Here is a 13624-nt window from a genome sequence, read left to right on the forward strand (position 1 = left end):
CGGACTGCAGCGGTTCAAGAAGGCGGCTCACCACCACCTTCTCAAGGGCAACTAGGGATGGGCAATAAATGCTGGCCTTGCCCACATCTCAGGAACTAATAAAAAAAAAATCCTCTCTCTCTGTCTATCTCTCGCTCAGTCTCTCAGCTGCACTCAATGTGTTCGTCTCTCTCACTGTTTTTCTCAGTCTTACACTCATGAAGCCCTGATTGTCACTCCAGGTGGATTCCCCACTCAGGTCTGAGTTAAAATACAGTTGGATCTCAATGATGTCATCGGGCCGCAACATGCCTATGTAGAAAGGACCCCATTGGCTCCGTGCAGGTGTCCTCGCTGCCTGCTCGGGAGAGCAAGTTAAAATTGCAGATGTTGCGATCCTGGCGGCTTTTGGCCAGAGCGATCTTAACTACCCACCTGTCAGGTTTCTCACTCTCACCCTCTAGTGGTAGTTCTGTGAGGCCCTGTGACCCACTCACTCCCATTGCACAGAATCCCAATGAGCCCAAACCCCTTCCTATTCACTCCCATTGTACAGAATCCCAATGGACCCAAACCCCTTCCCATTCACTCCCATTGCAGAGAATCCCAATGGACCCAAACCCCTTCCCATTCACTCCCATTGCACAGAATCCCAATGGACAAAACTCCTTCCCATTCAATCCCATTGCACAGAATCCCAATGGACAAAACCCCTTCCCATTCGCTCCCATTGCACAGAATCCCAATGGACCCAAACCCCTTCCCGTTCACTCCCATTGCACAGAATCCCAATGGACAACACCCCTTCCCATTCACTCCCATTGCACAGAATCCCAATGGACTAAACCCCTTCCCATTCACTCCCATTGCACAGAATCCCAATGGACCCAAACCCCTTCCCATTCACTCCCATTGCACAGAATCCCAATGAACCAAACCCCTTCCCATTCACTCCCATTGCACAGAATCCCAATTGACAAAATGCCTTCCCATTCACTCCCATTGCACAGAATCCCAATGGACTAAACCCCTTCCCATTCACTCCTATTGCAAAGAATCTCAATGGACAAAACCCCTTCCCATTCACTCCCATTGCACAGAATCCCAATGGACCCAAACCCCTTCCCATTCACTCCCATTGCACAGAATCCCAATGAACCAAACCCCTTCCCATTCAATCCCATTGTACAGAATCCCAATGGATCCAAACCCCTTCCCATTCACTGCCATTGTACAGAATCCCAATGGACCCAAACCCCTTCCCATTCACTCCCATTGTACAGGATCCCAATGGACTCAAACCGCTTCCCATTCACTCCCACTGTACAGAATCCCAATGAACCCAACCCCTTCCCATTCACTCCCATTGCACAGAATCCCAATGGACCCAAACCCCTTCCCGTTCACTCCCATTGCAGAGAATCCCAATGGACCCAAACCCCTTCCCATTAATTCCCATTGTACAGAATCCCAATGGAACCAAACCCCTTCCCATTCACTCCCATTGCAGAGAATCCCAATGGACCAAACCCCTTCCCGTTCACTCCCATTTAGCAGAATGTAAAGTTAGGGACCGTCCCTCAACACAGCCACACTTCAATCAGCTCCCTTACCCATCTAACTGATAGAATGTCAGAGACTGTCCCTAAACAAATCCTCTCCACAATCAGCTCCCTTACCCATTTAACTTGATGGAAAGTTAGGGACCATCCCTAAACACAGCCCCTCCTCAATCAGCTCCCTTACCCATCTAACTGATAGAACATTAGGCACCGTCCCTAAACACAGCGGCACTTCAATCAGCTCCCTTACCCATCTAACTGTTAGATATTTAGGGAGCATCCTGCAACCCAATCGGGTTTGAGAAATGAGGAAACAAATGAAAAATCGATTTTATTTTTCCTTTTATTGGGAATTAAGCAATTGGCGGTGGGGGGGAGAGTGTTGGGGGAAGGAAGAAACCCAGCGAATGCAGGATGGGTCTGGAAGAGAGCTGGCGAGATTTCAGAGCAAAGAAAGACTCCACAGAACGGCGGGGGGGGTTGGGGCAGGGCAGGTGGTATCCCGTGTTCACTCCCCCCACCCCCTCCCAGTACAAAAACAAGGAAATTATTGCTAAACCCTTAATAAATCACTGGTTAGGCCTCAGCTGGAGTATTGTCTCCCAATTCTGGGCACCATACTTTAGGAAGGATGTCAAGACCTTGGAGAGGGTGCAGAGAGGAGATTGACCAGAGTGGTACCAGGGAATGAGAGACTTAATTTACATGGAGAGACTGGAGAAGCTGGGGTTGTTCTCTTTAGAGCAGAGAAGGTTAAGGGGAGATTGACCAGAATGGTACCAGGGATGAGGGACTTCAGTTACGTGGAGAGACTGGAGAAGCTGGGGTTGTTCTCCTTAGAGCAGAGAAGGTTAAGGGGAGATTGACCAGAATGGTACCAGGGATGAGGGACTTCAGTTACGTGGAGAGACTGGAGAAGCTGGGGTTGTTCTCCTTAGAGCAGAGAAGGTTAAGGACAGATTTGATCCAGGTGTTCAAAATCTGGAAAGCTTTTGATAGAGTAGATAAGGAGAAACTGTTTCCACTGGCAGGAGGGTCGGTAACCAGAGGACACAGATTTAAGATAGTCGGCAAAAGAACCAGAGGGGGAAGCAGATGAGGAGAAATGTATTTTACGCAGCGAGTTGCTCTGATCTGGAATGTACTGCCTGAACAGTCAACGGGAGCAGATTCAATTGAAGCCTTCAAATTGGATATAGAGCTAGCACGGGCCTGACTGTCTGAATGGCCTCCTTCTGTGCGGCAAGGTTCTGTGATTCGGACTGGTCGAGTGGGTGGGAGGGGTGAGCGGCTGGGGGGGGAAGCGGGGTTGGGTTTTCTTGGTCTTCTCTCACTGCGACGGATCCAGGACTTTCCCCATGAAGAGCGGGTAGCCCAGCGCGTCGTTCCAGAGCAGCAAGAGGAAGGGGTGCTGGACCTCGAAGACGAGGACGTTGCGAGCCACCGACATGGCCGTGACGGCGGCGGCCTCCACCCCTTCCTCGTCGAGGGTGAGCGCGGCCCGGTGCTTGGCGTCCGAGATCTCCAGGCCCCCGCCGCTGGTCATCCCGCACAGGTTGGGCTGCAACAGGACGTCCTGCAGACCTGGAGAGAGAGAGGGAGAGAGAGAGAGAGAGAGAGGGAGGGGCAAGGCGGGTAGAGGAGAGATAAATCATAGAATTAACAACGGCAAGTTGTATTGATGCAGCGCCTTCAACATAGTGAAACAAACGTCCCAAGGCACTTCACAAGACTGATTAACTAACACAATTTAACACTGAGCCACATCTATATTAACGATTTGGAGGAGGGGACCGAGTGTAACATATCAAAGTTTGCAGATGATACTAAGATGGGAGGGAAAGTAGTGAGTGAGGAGGACATAATAAACCTGCAAGGGGACATAGACAGGCTAAGTAAGTGGGCAGAGATTTGGCAGATGGAATACAATACTGGAAAGTGTGAGGTTATGCACTTTGGCAGGAAAAATCGTAGAGCAAGTTATTATCTTAATGGCAAGAAACTGGAAAGTACTGAAGTACAAAGGGATCTGGGGGTCCTGGTGCACGAAACTCAAAAGGTTAGTATGCAGGTGCAGCAAGTGATTAAGAAGGCCAATGGAATGTTGGCTTTCATTGTTAGGGGGATAGAATATAAAAATAGGGAGGTATTGCTTCAGTTGTACAAGGTATTGGTGAGATCGCACCTGGAATACTGCGTACAGTTTTGGTGTCCATACTTAAGAAAGACATACTTGCTCTCGAGTCAGTACAAAGAAGGTTCACTCGGTTAATCCCGGGGATGAGGGGATGGACATATGAGGAGAGGTTGAGTAGATTGGGACTCTACTCATTGGAGTTCAGAAGAATGAGAGGCGATCTTATTGAAACATATAAGATTGTGAAGGGGTTGGATCGGGTGGATGCGGGGAGGATGTTCCCAATGATGGGTGAAACTAGAACTAGGGGGCATAGTCTTAGAATAAGGGGCTGCTCTTTCAAAACTGAGATGAGGAGGAACTACTTCACTCAGAGGGTGGTAGGTCCATGGAATATGCTGCCCCAAAAAGCTGTAGAAGCTACATCATTACATAAATTTAAAACAGAAATAGACAGTTTCCTAGAAGTAAAAGGAATTAAGGGTTATGGGGAGCGGGCAGGAATTTGGACATGAGTCTAGGTTCGGATCGGTCATGGCCCTGTGGGTAGCGGAGCGCGCCCAGGGGCCGTGTAGCCTGATCCCGCTCCTATTTCGTGTGTCTAATTCTGTTAGATTCAGGAGATGGTTCTGTGATAGTAGATTGGCGGTTAGGATCAGATCAGCCATGATCTTATTGAATGGCGGAGCAAGCTCGAGGGGCCGATTGGCCTACTCCTGCTCTTATTTCTTATGTTCTTATGTTCTTATAAGGAGATATTAGGACAGGTGACCAAAAGCTTGGCCAAAGAGGTAGGTTTCAAGGAATGTCTTAAAGGAGGAGAGAGAGGCGGAGAGGTTTAGGGAGGGAATTCCAGAGCTTAGGGCCTTGGCAGCTGAAGGCACGGCCGCCAAAGGTGCAGCGATTAAAATCAGGGAGAGGAACATAAGAACATAAGAAAAAAGAGCAGGAGTATGATTTGGGTGATTGGGCAGATACATGGCAGAGAAGGCTGAGGGGGAACCTGATTGAGGTGTACAAAATTATGAGGGGCATAGATAGGGTAGATAGAAAGGAACGTTTCCCCTTAGTAGAGGGGTCAATAACCAGGGGGCATAGTTTCAAGGTAAGGGGCAGGAGGTTTAGAGGGGATTTGAGGAAAAGCTTTTTCACCCAGAGGGTGGTTGGAATCTGGAACTCACTGCCTGAAAGGGTGGTAGAGGCAGGAACCCTCACAACATTCAAGAAGCATTTAGATGAGCACTTGAAACGCCATAGTATACAAGGCTACGGACCAAGTGCTGGAAAATGGGATTAGAATAGACAGGGCTTGATGGCCGGCGCGGACACGATGGGCCGAAGGGCCTCTTTCTGTGCTGTATAACTCTAGGACTCAGGGGGAGAAATTCGGTGGGCTGCGCCACCAGTTAGCGCCTAAAGAGGGCACTCAGTGGATTAAGCGCCACTGGCCACGCCTCCCGCGATATTTAGCTGGGGCGCTAATGGCAGCGTTAGCCTGTTGCGCTGCGCCGCCACCGATGATGTCATCGGTGTGCGCAGCGCCCCGCTACGGCCCCGATCGCGATATTTGGCAGCGACCGCCTCTGTAGCGCCGCTCGCTAATCGTGCCCGGTTCACGGGGCCTACCTGTGGCGGCAGTGGCGCAAATTAAGGTGGAGGTGCGGGGCGGCTGTTTTTTTCGGCGCCCGCCTGCCAGCTCCTCCGTCCCCGGCCTCCTGATCTCCCCCCGCGGCAGTGCCGGCTGTTTTCCGAGAGCCCGGCACTTCTCCTCGGTGCCGGGCTCTTTTGCCGGCACTCGCGATCTCCGATCGCGCTGGTGCAGGCCCCTCCCCCTTAAGAATGGGAGGAAGGCCTGCAGTACCGCAGCACGCCGTGCCACAGCATGTGGCGCTGCGGCACGTTGCGCTGCAATATTCAGTTTCAGCGCCCTAAGAGGGACGCGGAGCGCCTCGAGCCTCGCCCCGTCTCCCTCTTGGGGCGCTCAAGCTGAATTTCCGGCGATCGCTGCTGCTCCGATCGCAGCGCAAAATCTGGCGCCCAGGCGAGCTTGGCACCCCGTTTGCGACTCCACCCAATTTCTCCCCCATAATCCAAATCCTAAACACTCACTGCGTAAACAAGTTTTTCCTCATGTCGCCTCTGGCTTTTTATTTTCCCACTCTCTCCCACAGGGCAGCAGTCAGTCGTTCTGCCAGAGCCATTTAAGCCTCATCTAGAGCCATCGCTTTGTTTCTTAACTTGTCCCATAACCATCTCCTTTTGCCTTGCTTGTATCTTTACCTGTCCTATTACCATCTCGTCTCACCTTTAATATCTCTTAATGTCTCTTCTTTCATCCCCTCCTCCGTTTCCCAGACCCCCAAACTGCCTTTTAATCCATTTCATTTCCTGCCTTTTCTCTCAGTTCGGACGAAGGGTTTCGACCCGAAACATTGACTGTTTCTCTCTCCACGGATGTTGCCTGGCCTGCTGAGATTTTCCAGCATTTTCTGTTGTTTTTTCTGGTACAGCACGGGTTAGATACAGTGCAGAGCTCCCTCTACATGACCCAAGACAGTGCCCCCCCCCACTTTATACCCAGTGTCAGCATCGAGCGCTCCCAGGGCAGGTACAGCACGGGTTAGATACAGTGTAGAGCTCCCTCTACATTACCCTGACAGTGTGTCCCCCACTTTATACACAGTGTCAGCATCGAGCGCTCCCAGGGCAGGTACAGCACGGGTTAGATACAGTGTCGAGCTCCCTCTACATTACCCTGACAGTGTGTCCCCCACTTTATACCCAGTGTCAGCATCGAGCGCTCCCAGGGCAGGTACAGCACGGGTTAGATACAGTGTAGAGCTCCCTCTACATTACCCTGACAGTGTGTCCCCCACTTTAGACCCAGTGTCAGCATCGAGCGCTCCCAGGGCAGGTACAGCACAGGTTAGATACAGTGTAGAGCTCCCTCTACATTACCCTGACAGTGTGTCCCCACTTTATACCCAGTGTCAGCATCGAGCGCTCCCGGGGCAGGTACAGCACGGGTTAGATACAGTGTAGAGCTCCCTCTACATTACCCTGACAGTGTGTCCCCACTTTATACCCAGTGTCAGCATCGAGCGCTCCCAGGGCAGGTACAGCACGGGTTAGATACAGTGTAGAGCTCCCTCTACATTACCCTGACAGTGTGTCCCCACTTTATACCCAGTGTCAGCATCGAGCGCTCCCAGGGCAGGTACTGCACGGGTTAGATACAGTGTAGAGCTCCCTCTACATTACCCTGACAGTGTGTCCCCACTTTATACCCAGTGTCAGCATCGAGCGCTCCCAGGGCAGGTACAGCACGGGTTAGATACTGTGTAGAGCTACCTCTACATTACCCTGACAGTGTGTCCCCACTTTATACCCAGTGTCAGCATCGAGCGCTCCCAGGGCAGGTACAGCATGGGTTAGATACAGTGTAGAGCTACCTCTACATTACCCTGACAGTGTGTCCCCACTTTATACCCAGTGTCAGCATCGAGCGCTCCCAGGGCAGGTACAGCACAGGTTAGATACAGTGTAGAGCTCCCTCTACATTACCCTGACAGTGTGTCCCCACTTTATACCCAGTGTCAGCATCGAGCGCTCCCAGAGCAGGTGCAGCACGGGGTTAGATGCAGTGTAGAGCTCCCTCTACATTACCCTGACAGTGTGTCCCCCACTTTATACCCAGTGTCAGCATCGAGCGCTCCCAGGGCAGGTACAGCACAGGTTAGATACAGTGTAGAGCTCACTCTACATTACCCTGACAGTGTGTCCCCCGACTTTATACCCAGTGTCAGCATCGAGCGCTCCCAGGGCAGGTACAGCACGGGTTAGATACAGTGTAGAGCTCCCTCTACATTACCCTGACAGTGTGTCCCCACTTTATACCCAGTGTCAGCATCGAGCGCTCCCAGGGCAGGTACAGCACGGGTTAGATACAGTGTAGAGCTCCCTCTACATTACCCTGACAGTGTGTCCACACTTTATACCCAGTGTCAGCATCGCGCGCTCCCAGGGCAGGTACAGCACGGGTTAGATACAGTGTAGAGCTCCCTCTACATTACCCTGACAGTGTGTCCCCACTTTATACCCAGTGTCAGCATCGAGCGCTCCCAGGGCAGGTACAGCATGGGTTAGATACAGTGTAGAGCTCCCTCTATATTACCCTGACAGTGTGTCCCCACTTTATACCCAGTGTCAGCATCGAGCGCTCCCAGGGCAGGTACAGCACGGGTTAGATACAGTGTAGAGCTCCCTCTACATTACCGTGACAGTGTGTCCCCCCACTTTATAACCAGTGTCAGCATCGAGCGCTCCCAGGGCAGGTGCAGCACGTGTTAGATACAGTGTAGAGCTCCCTATACATTACCCTGACAGTGTGTCCCCCACTTTATACCCAGTGTCAGCATCGAGCGCTCCCAGGGCAGGTACAGCATGGGTGAGATACAGTGTAGAGCTCCCTCTACATTACCCTGACAGTGTGTCCCCCACTTTATACCCAGTGTCAGCATCGAGCGCTCCCAGGGAAGGTACAGCACGGGTTAGATACAGTGTAGAGCTCCCTCTACATTACCCTGACAGTGTGTCCACACTTTATACCCAGTGTCAGCATCGAGCGCTCCCAGGGCAGCTACAGCATGGGTTAGATACAGTGCAGTGCTCCCTCTACATTACCCTGACAGTGTGTCCCCACTTTATACCCAGTGTCAGCATCGAGTGCTCCCAGGGCAGGTACAGCACGGGTTAGCTCCAGTGCAGAGCTCCCTCTACATTACCCTGACAGTGTGTCCCCCACTTTATACCCAGTGTCAGCATCGAGCGCTCCCAGGGCAGGTACAGCACGGGTTAGATACAGTGTAGAGCTCCCTCTACATTACCCTGACAGTGTGTCCCCACTTTATACCCAGTGTCAGCATCGAGCGCTCCCAGGGCAGGTACAGCACGGGTTAGATACAGTGTAGAGCTCCCTCTACATTACCCTGACAGTGTGTCTGCACTTTATACCCAGTGTCAGCATCGAGCGCTACCAGGGCAGGGACAGCACGGGCTAGATACAGTGTAGAGCTCCCTCTACATTACCCTGACAGTGTGTCCCCACTTTATACCCAGTGTCAGCATCGAGCGCTACCAGGGCAGGGACAGCAAGGGCTAGATACAGTGTAGAGCTCCCTCTACATTACCCTGACAGTGTGTCCCCCACATTATACCCAGTGGCAGCATCGAGTGCTCCCAGGGCAGGTACAGCACGGGTTAGATACAGTGTAGAGCTCCCTCTACATTACCCTGACAGTGTGTCCCCACTTTATACCCAGTGTCAGCATCGAGCGCTCCCAGGGCAGGTACAGCACGGGTTAGATACAGTGTAGAGCTCCCTCTACATTACCCTGACAGTGTGCCCGCACTTTATACCCAGTGTCAGCATCGAGCGCTCCCGGGGCAGGTACAGCACAGGTTAGATACAGTGTAGAGCTCCCTCTACATTACCCTGACAGTGTGTCTGTGGTGTATGTAACCTGTACCACCTTAAGAGAACTACCTTAAGAAGATGGATTACTTTCTCTTGCTACTGTATATTGTAGTACCGGTGGTGACCACACCGGTATATGAGCTCTGTGTAGTAATTTGTAAAGCAGTTCAGCCCTGACCTTCAAGTAGTAAAGACCTGTTTAAGTTTTTCCTGTTGTCTGTGTCCAGTTATTTAAAATAAGTATATCTGGAACACACAGACTCAACAGTGGCGACGAGTCGATCTTACCCAGCGGCAATTGCATCCAAGGCAGCTTCGTCCCTAGAACGGGCGTCGCGAAGAGTCATCCGCCCTCATCATCCTGCTGAGCACCGCATTCGCACGGGAGGCATCGAGAACCCGGGTTGGAATTGCTGACCACGAAGTCCACCATCAGCGACAGGCAGTGATCATCCTTCTTCCACGGCGGTGGGTAAGCCGATCTAGCGACACGGGCAGAAAGTCGGCCGCGTTGTCAGTGGAGAAGGGGGGCGAGACCGGTGGAAAAAGGGCGGAGAACTCGACCGCAGCCGGTGTAAAGGGCCGGGCTGCAATCGGAATAGACGCGCAGCAAGAAAGGAAGCGCTAATACCCACGAGGACAGCGGGGAGTAAAAGCAGCAGCGTCGGGGGAAATTAAGGACCGCTGGGAGGCGAGAACGGCAACAGCGCGGTAATCGCCATTGTAGCCAGCGGGGGAAGAAGCCAAGCGCGGGAAGCCGCCATTTTAGTCGGCGCAGGAAGAAGACAAGCGCGGGAAAAGCCGCCAAGCACGGGAAGCCGCCATTTTGGAAAAAAAGAATAAAATATCAATAAAATAAAATACTTAAAGAAACTTACAAGGATGCCTAAAAATGGTAACATCACTGCTTTTGATAGCGATGTCGAAGATTAGGCCACTTATGTGGAGCATATTGAAGTTTATTGTGCAGCAAATGAGATACCGGCTGAAAAGAAAGCACTAACCCTATTAAACTCGATGGGTGCGAAGACGTACGGGTTATTAAGGCACCTTGTAATACCAGATAAACCGGCGGATAAGACTTTCGCGAATATTGTTACTATCCTGCAAGAGCATTTAAACCCCACGCTGCTGCTGATAGCGGAACGATTTAAATTTTACAGAAGAACACAGCTGAAAGAGGAAAGCAACGCTGAATTCTTAATTGAACTGCGCAAGCTATCAAAGTACTGTCAGTTTGGTACAGGACTAGCAGATGCTCTGAGAGATAAGTTCGTGTGTGGACTATTAAAAGAAGGAACTCAGAAGCGACTGCTAGAGGAAAAGGACCTTACGCTAGATAAAGCTGTCACCATTGCAGCATCGCACGAGACAGCAGCACGAGGCACCGCAGAAATGCAGCTAAGGCCATCGGAACTCAGCACCAATCAAATGGCATTGGGTGCAGTAAAGTGCTATCGTTGCGGAAGGACAACGCACGATCAGAACCAGTGCTGGTTCAAAGATCAAGAATGCAGAAAATGTGGCAGACTCGGTCACATAGCAAAAGTATGCCGGTCAGGAAAGAAGACCAGCAACAAAAAGTCACCACAGAAGAAGTACAAAAAAGTACACAAGGTGACAGAGAACAGTTCGGATGAACAGAAGACGGATTCAGACTCCAGCAGTAAGGAACTGGGTTGTCTAAGAATACATAATGTGGGTAACACAGCAGACCACCAAACTATTTGGGTTACACTCCAGATAGCAGGAGTCCAAGTGAAGATGGAATTGGACATGGGATCGGCATTGACGGTCATGAATAAGCAAGATTACAAAAGGTTATTCTCACACATTCCCCTAAGGGATACGGAGATTGTATTAAAAACATACACGGGGCAAAGAGTGTACCCCATCGGAAAGATAAAAGTAAAGGTGGTCCACAAGGGTAAAGAAAGCAAAGGAATGGACTTGTATGTGTTACCTGAGGGAGGTCCACCACTACTGGGACGGGAATGGATCAGGAGAATAAATATGGACTGGCATTCCTTAAAAGCACTAACTGTAGATTCCGGTAAAAAGGACGATGTCAAACCTAAACGACTGTCCAGAATATTGGACGATGCTAAGGAGGTGTTCCAACAGGGACTGGGAACACTGAAAGGAATTACGGCAAACATCAAGGTTGAAGAACATGCAAACCCGAAATTTTTCAAAGCCAGCCCGGTACCTTATGCGATACGACCTGCTGTGGAAGCTGAGCTGGAAGGGCTAGAACGTTCAGGAGTACTGTCAAAGGTGGACTGGAGCGAATGGGCCACGCCCATTGTTCCCGTCATGAAGCGTTCATTGAGCAACAAGCCGGGGGAACCGGGGAAGGTTCGCATCTGTGGCGATTTCAAGATCACTGTTAATCCGGTTCTTCACACGGTGCAATATCCGCTTCCGCGGATTGAGGATATCTTCGCTTCGTTGTCTGGTGGGAAACACTTCACCAAGATAGACCTGGCGCAGGCGTACTTACAGATGGAAGTTGATGAAGCGTCACGCCAGTATCTCACGATCAACACGCATAAGGGCTTATATCGGTATAATAGACTGGTTTTTGGAGTGGCATCGGCTCCAGCGATTTGGCAAAGGGCCATGGAGCAGGTATTACAGGGAATTCCTGGCACACAATGCTATCTGGACGACATTCTTATTACAGGAGATGATGATGAGGAACACCTTGCTAATTTGGAACAGGTGCTCACCAGATTGAAAGAGTATGGACTTCGAGTTAATCGCCAGAAATGTGAGTTCTTTCAGAAGCGAATCTCGTACTGTGGTCACGTCATTGACCAGGAGGGGCTTCACAAGTCACCTGACAAGATCGAAGCTGTTGTGAAGGTTCCCGCTCCGGAAAATGTATCCCAGTTGAGGTCGTTCCTAGGGTTGATTAACTATTACCATAAGTTTCTGCCAAATTTATCCACGGTGCTACACCCGCTGAACGCTCTCTTACAAAAGGGAGTGCCATGGAAGTGGAGCGAGGACTGTAAGCGGGCTTTTCACAAAAGCAAGGCATTGATCACCTCTAAGGAAGTGTTGGCTCACTTTAACCCAACGCTGCCTATTCGTTTAGCTTGTGATGCTTCTCCATATGGTATTGGGGCAGTGCTATCACATAAGTTGCCAAATGGCTTGGAAAGACCAGTCGCGTTCGCATCCAGATCATTGACCTCCGCTGAGCGCAACTATGCTCAGATAGATAGGGAGGCTCTCAGCCTCGTGTGGGGAGTAAAAAAATGTAATCATTACCTGCAAGGCCAAAAGTTTACGCTGCTGACAGACCACCAGCCGTTGGTTTCCATTTTTAACCCTAAGAAGGGTGTTTCGGTGATGACAGCGCAGAGGCTCCAGAGACGGTCCCTTTTCCTAGGGGCACATCAATATGAGATCGAATTCAAAGGTACAAAGCAACATGGTAATGCTGATGGGCTGTCACGCCTGCCACTACCTACAGCGGAAGAGGCACCGACAGTTGACCCTATTGAATTATTTCACTCGACCATCATCGAATGTTTGCCAGCCACCAATGCGAGTATTGAGAGAGAGACCAGGAACGACCCGACACTGCCTCGGGTCTACGAATTGACAGTGAAGGGATGGCCAGCTCTTGGCGAACCACTGTTACCGGCATTCTCAGCCAGACGAGAACAGCTGTCCGTTTGTCAAGGAACATTGATGTATGGAACAAGGGTGATTATTCCTCCTAAATTAAGGGAGAGAGTTCTAAAGGAACTGCATGAAGGTCATCTGGGGGGAGTCAAGGTGAAAAGCCTTGCTAGGGCTTATGTGTGGTGGCCAGGTATCGACAAACAAATAGAGGATCTGACTAAAAGCTGCTCAGGGTGCCAAAAAGTTCAAAATGCACCTCCAATTGCACCGCTGCATCCATGGGAATGGCCTTCAACCCCATGGCAGCGTGTACATATCGACTTTGCAGGTCCATTCATGGATTCCATGTTTTTGATAGCGGTAGACGCACATTCTAAATGGCCAGAAGTGATTAAGATGGCGACCACTACCTCGGAAAAGACGATCGCAGTTCTAAGAACCATATTTGCAAGAAATGGATTGCCAGAACAGATATGTTCAGACAACGGACCGCAGTTCGTGTCAGAAGAATTCCAGAAATTCATGAAGAAGAATGGGGTGAAACACTATACATCTGCCCCATATCATCCGGCTACAAATGGGTTGGCCGAGAGATTTGTACAAACGTTCAAAAAGGCGATAAAGGCCATGAGCGAAGACCATATTCCACTACAACACAAGGTGGACAATTTCCTAATGGCATATCGAAACGCCACGCATGCAGTGACAAATCAAAGTCCTGCCATGATGTTTTATAACAGGAGGTTGCGGTCCAGGTTGGATTTGTTAAAACCAAATGTGCGTAGGGAAGTCAAACACAAACAGTTCCAGCATGTAAATAACAAGACCACT

At 50.5% G+C, this 13624-nt stretch overlaps 1 protein-coding gene across 1 annotated transcript in view; it reads right to left on the minus strand.

Annotated features, from left to right (window-relative positions):
• Window positions 1-1866: 1866 nt before the first annotated feature.
• The window catches only part of LOC147092174 (plasma protease C1 inhibitor-like), a 55843-nt gene continuing 44085 nt past the window's right edge, over window positions 1867-13624 (minus strand). The window contains exon 6 of the mRNA XM_085975560.1: window positions 1867-3125. Within this exon, the coding sequence (XP_085831686.1) occupies window positions 2872-3125 (254 nt within the window). The 3' untranslated portion in view covers window positions 1867-2871. The remainder of the gene's footprint in view (window positions 3126-13624) is intronic.

Source organism: Somniosus microcephalus, unplaced genomic scaffold (genome assembly GCF_052327205.1).
Source record: "Somniosus microcephalus isolate GS21.2 unplaced genomic scaffold, FLI_Smic_1.0 unresolved_chr2, whole genome shotgun sequence".
Lineage (NCBI taxonomy): Eukaryota > Metazoa > Chordata > Chondrichthyes > Squaliformes > Somniosidae > Somniosus > Somniosus microcephalus.